The sequence below is a fragment of the Haemorhous mexicanus genome, chromosome 17 (genome assembly GCF_027477595.1).
Source record: "Haemorhous mexicanus isolate bHaeMex1 chromosome 17, bHaeMex1.pri, whole genome shotgun sequence".
Taxonomy (NCBI): domain Eukaryota; kingdom Metazoa; phylum Chordata; class Aves; order Passeriformes; family Fringillidae; genus Haemorhous; species Haemorhous mexicanus.
Window position 1 is genome coordinate 11403268 of NC_082357.1, and position 4603 is coordinate 11407870.

Sequence of the window (4603 nt, forward strand, 5' to 3'; positions counted from 1 at the left end):
GCGGCTGTTTGGGAGCTGTGGGTGACTGGCGGGATGAAGCGTGGGGTGTGCTCCAGCGGAGAAGGGGGGAAGGTGAAATGGGAGGAATGTAGGGATGGGAACTTTGTTCGGGTTTGATTTTTAAAAATTATTAGTAGTACTAGTTTTTGGCCTCCTCTTTAGCGATCAGAGGCTGCTTCTGGTCGTGGCTGCGCTCACAATTCAAAGGTTGTGGTGACTGCTGGAGAGGAGGGGTGTCCGTGGCCGAATCGATAGGAGATTGCATTAATTATGATTTCGATTGATATGCTCAAATCTCCTCCTAAACGCTGTAAACGGCTCTTCCTTTTTCATTTTTTTTCTCCTTCCTTTCCTTCCCCCCCCCATTTTTTCCCTCTGCCCCCCTCCCCTCTCCCCTGTTATAGAGCCGGAGAGGAGATGAAAAGGCTTGTAGTTTTAAATTCAATGTGACAGCTCTGGAAAGAGCGGATGATGAATCTCCTATTATTGGATCAGTCTATTTGCCGCTCAATGTCTCTCTGTAATTGGAGCAACATCACTTTAAAGGTTCAGAGAGTAGAGCATTTCTGGTGAAAAATCCCCACAACACGCTGGTGAATGTTTTAAAGGGAAATCTATTAGTGATTTGGCGAGGGGAGGGGACAAGGGGGAAGAGGGTGGGTTGGAGGGGTGGGGGGGGTGGGGGGGAGGCCGTGTGTGTGTAACTCCGACTGTTTAGTATTTAACCGGGTATCAGGCAGATCCGCGCGTTCCCCTCCGCCCCCCCCTGCCCGCCGCACCCCCTGCCCGCCCGGCCCCCGCCGCCCTCCTCGGGCTGGAGTTCGTATCAAAGCCCCCCTCGTCGTGTTGTGACAGCTCTGATATTGTTTATTGAGGCTGGATGTCAGGTATAATTAGCAATCGATATGGAAAACGTTTGCTCCCCACACTGGCACGTCTCTGACGTCAGGACCGATTAACGTTTCTTATTGGTCCCAAATTCCCCCAGCCTGAGCTAATTATTGGGAGCCTGATGTTGATAAAGTTAAAGCGCCCGGCGCCCTGCAGCATGAGCCCCTCGCCGCGCCGCCTCCTCCGCCAGCAGCACCCCCGGCCCCAGCCGCCCCGCCGCCAGCGCCCCCAGCCCCGCCGGCACCCCCCGCCCTAGAGCCGCCCCCATGATGGACAGCCGCATCCTGGAGCATCCTCATGCCCAGTTCGGGGGGATGGTGGGGTTCCCTTACCCGCTCGGGCACCACCACGTCTACGAGCTGGCCGGGCACCAGCTGCAGTCGGCGGCCGCCTCCGTGCCCTTCTCCATCGATGGATTACTGAGCGGCTCCTGCGCCGCCTCTGTGGTCAACCCGGCGCCGCTGATCCCCTCCGGCTGCGGGGTGAGCGGGGACAGCCAGCCCTTCAAGCTCGCAGGTAGGAGCGGCCCCGTGTCGCGGGTGTCCCCCCAGCCCCCCCACCTCGCCACCGACCGCCGCTCCCCGCCCGGAGCGTGTCAGCGCGGAGGAAGAGCAGCACCGCACCCCCGTAGCCCCGTTGTCCTCATCTGCGGATTTTGGGGTGTCTCGGGGGGGAGGGTAGGCGGCTGTGCTGGCCCCCCGAGGGGGCGGACGGCTCCGGTCCGAGCGCCGGGAGCGTTCCCCGCTCCCAGCGGCGCAGGGCCACGCGTGTGCCCTGAACAATAGCGGGCCCGGCCCGGTGCCTTCCCCCAAAGTTCATCGTGCGGCAGCTCGGATCATACCATTAAAAGATAATAATAATAAAAATCATAATGGGGATCACTGGGGTTTGGGAAATGAAGAGGGGTAATAATTATTTTTTAATACGATTTAACCAAAGGGAAGCGTTCTCCCTCCTTCCCTCCCCACCGGCCTGTGGCACCGCTATTGTTCAGCTACTAAAACATTCTGTCGCCCCAACATCCTTCTGGTTAAGCCTGGAGCTGCCCCACACTGCACCTCAACTAAACACAAATTATTATAATTATTACTATTATTATGGTTTTTCTTAATTTCCACACCTGGCAGAAAACATTAGGGGAGGTGCAGCCGGGGCTGAAAATCCCCAGCCTGGAGCTGTAGGTACTCGGAGAGGCTGCGAACATCCCAGCCCCACGCCCGCCCGTGCTCGGGGGGACTGCGGGAGGCCCAGGGGCCGCCCTGCACCCGGGGTCCCGCGTGGAACGGTCCGTGAGCTGTGACCCACGCAGGTGCTCCGGAGGGGCTGGGGAAGGGAAAGAGGGGGGAGGCTTTTATTTTTATTTTTAATTTTTTAATGAAACCTTTGGTGGTTGGAGCAAATATTGGAACTTCTCTCTCTCTCTCTGCCAGCTGAGTGCCTGTGGAGAGCTTCCTTCAGGAATAAATGTTCTGTAAAGTACATTTTCGGAGGAGGCGAGGGCAGATCGGGTTCCTCCCCATTTTTAGCGCAGGTGTGTGAATAATCCCGCTCTTTTACCAACGCTACCGAGCACAAAAGTTAAAAGGCTCCTGTGAATGGCAGGGAGGGGGGGAGAAGGCCTGTCTCCCAGGGACCTGAGGGTATTTCTGCTTTTTCAGACTCGGGTGACCCGGACAAGGAAAGTCCTGGCTGTAAAAGAAGAAGAACCCGCACCAATTTTACTGGCTGGCAGCTCGAGGAGCTGGAAAAGGCGTTTAATGAGAGTCATTACCCGGACGTGTTTATGCGAGAGGCTCTGGCTCTCAGGCTAGACTTGGTGGAGTCCAGAGTGCAGGTAAAAAACGTGTCCCCCTCCTTTCCCCCCCCTGCCCTCTCCTTGCGCCGAGCAGTCCCCGGGGAGGCCCCTCGGACCCCGCTCCGGGACGGGCCCTGTGTGCTTGGGCCGCAGCCTCCCGGCCCTTTTGTTCCCTGCCTTGCGCTGCTGTTGGCTGTCTTATTTTATCGTTATTATTATTATTATTACCCTACTTTTTTTAATCTTACAAAACGAGAAGAGTAGCAACCCAGCCTGGCTTCCCCTAACATTTTTTAGTATGTTTTTCCACTGTAAACATTTTTCTTAAATGAGTCAAGGGCGAGAAAATTAGCATGCAAATATGAGGCTTAATCACGAGCCAGGGTATGCTGGAGAATGTCAATAAAGCTCGTAGATGCATCGAGAGCAAGTGAAACTTGTAAAACTTAATTTTAGCGAGCTGCTCAGGCCCTTGGCGGTGCGGGACGGGGAGGGGAAGCGCCCATCTGCTTCAGTGGATCTTCCAAAAAAATAAATGGATGGGGGGATGCGGGGTAGCTTTTGGATCTCGGGATGCTGTTTAGTGCCGCGGTGGCTGCGAGCGGGCGGCGAGGCCGAGCTGCGGCCCCGCATCTCGCCGGAACCCGCGGCCGTGCGGGGGCGGCTTCGCGTGGGCTGCGTGTGCGGGGAATTCGTCCTTAAATCCACCCCGGGAGCCGGGGACGGGCCCCCCGGGATGAGGCAGCGCCGTTGTCCGCGGTCTTTGCTTCACCGTGTCTTTGCAGCCGCTCTCCCTCCCGCGCCGGCTCCCAGAGCCGCCTCTCGCCGTGCTCGGGGAGCCTGCGGAGCCCGGCCGGGGAAGGAGCCGGCATCGGGCACCGGGATTGGCGCGGTGCTCCCGAGCTAGGGTCGTGGTCCGGCCGGGACAGGCGCTGCCAGCAGCCCCGAGGGGGCGAGGAGGAACGCATGTGCCCGCGGGCTGCGGGGACACTGGGGACCTACCAAGGCAGGCGGGAGCAGGGCCGGAGCGGAGAGGTTTTAAATTAATTTAATTTCTCTCCTATCTATCTGTAACAAACCCAACCAAACCCCATTTTGGGCTGATCCAGCTCCTCTGCTCGGGCTCCCGGGAGGAGCAGGGGGTCGAACTCCGCACGTCTGGGCGAGGCACCGTCCGTCGTGTCCCCCCCTCACCCCCTCACTTCCAGCTGCTTATTGTGCGGTGTTTATCGCATTTTGCGTGCTGCTGCGGGGGAATCGGGCCAGCGATCGGTGCTTCTGCACCCCTCGGCCACGGGGAAGAGCTGGGGAGCTGTGGAATCCCTTCCCCTCCCCGTGGCGCCAGTTCGGGCAGGGTGCAGCGTGTGTGTGCGTGAGTGTGCACCCCCTTCTTGCTTTTTATTTTTTTCCCTGCGCTTTTAAAGAAGTGTGGATGTCTTTTCCTGCCCATTCCCCTGCTCTCCGTTTCTCAGAGGCCCCGGTCCTGGAGGGGGGCTGCCGGCGCCTCGAAGGGGGTGGACGAGGGAGGCCTGAGCTGCGCTTCTCCCCTCCGCCCCCCTCCCTCCGCCCTGGCCACCATGGGGGGCCGGTGCGCTGGGTGTTAATTGCTTCTCGTTGTTCGGTGTATAGGTCTGGTTCCAAAACCGCCGGGCCAAATGGAGAAAGAAAGAGAACACGAAGAAGGGCCCGGGGCGGCCGGCTCACAACTCCCACCCCACGACGTGCAGCGGGGAGCCCATGGACCCCGAGGAGATCGCCCGGAAGGAGCTGGAGAAGATGGAGAAGAAGAAGAGAAAGCACGAGAAGAAGCTACTCAAAAGCCAAAGCCGCCACCCGCACTCTCCCAGCGCCCTCTCCCTCCACAGCACGCCCAGCTCCGACAGCGACAGCGGCGGCGGGGGAGGCCTCTCGCCCGCC

The 4603-nt window shown here is 58.9% G+C and overlaps 1 protein-coding gene across 1 annotated transcript in view; it reads left to right on the forward strand.

Moving 5' to 3' along the window:
* Positions 1-1157: 1157 nt before the first annotated feature.
* The window catches only part of UNCX (UNC homeobox), a 4175-nt gene continuing 729 nt past the window's right edge, over positions 1158-4603 (forward strand). The window contains exons 1-3 of the mRNA XM_059862012.1: positions 1158-1407; positions 2550-2725; positions 4316-4603. The exon at positions 4316-4603 is cut by the window's right edge and continues 729 nt beyond it. Coding sequence (XP_059717995.1) covers positions 1158-1407; positions 2550-2725; positions 4316-4603 — 714 coding nt within the window. The remainder of the gene's footprint in view (positions 1408-2549; positions 2726-4315) is intronic.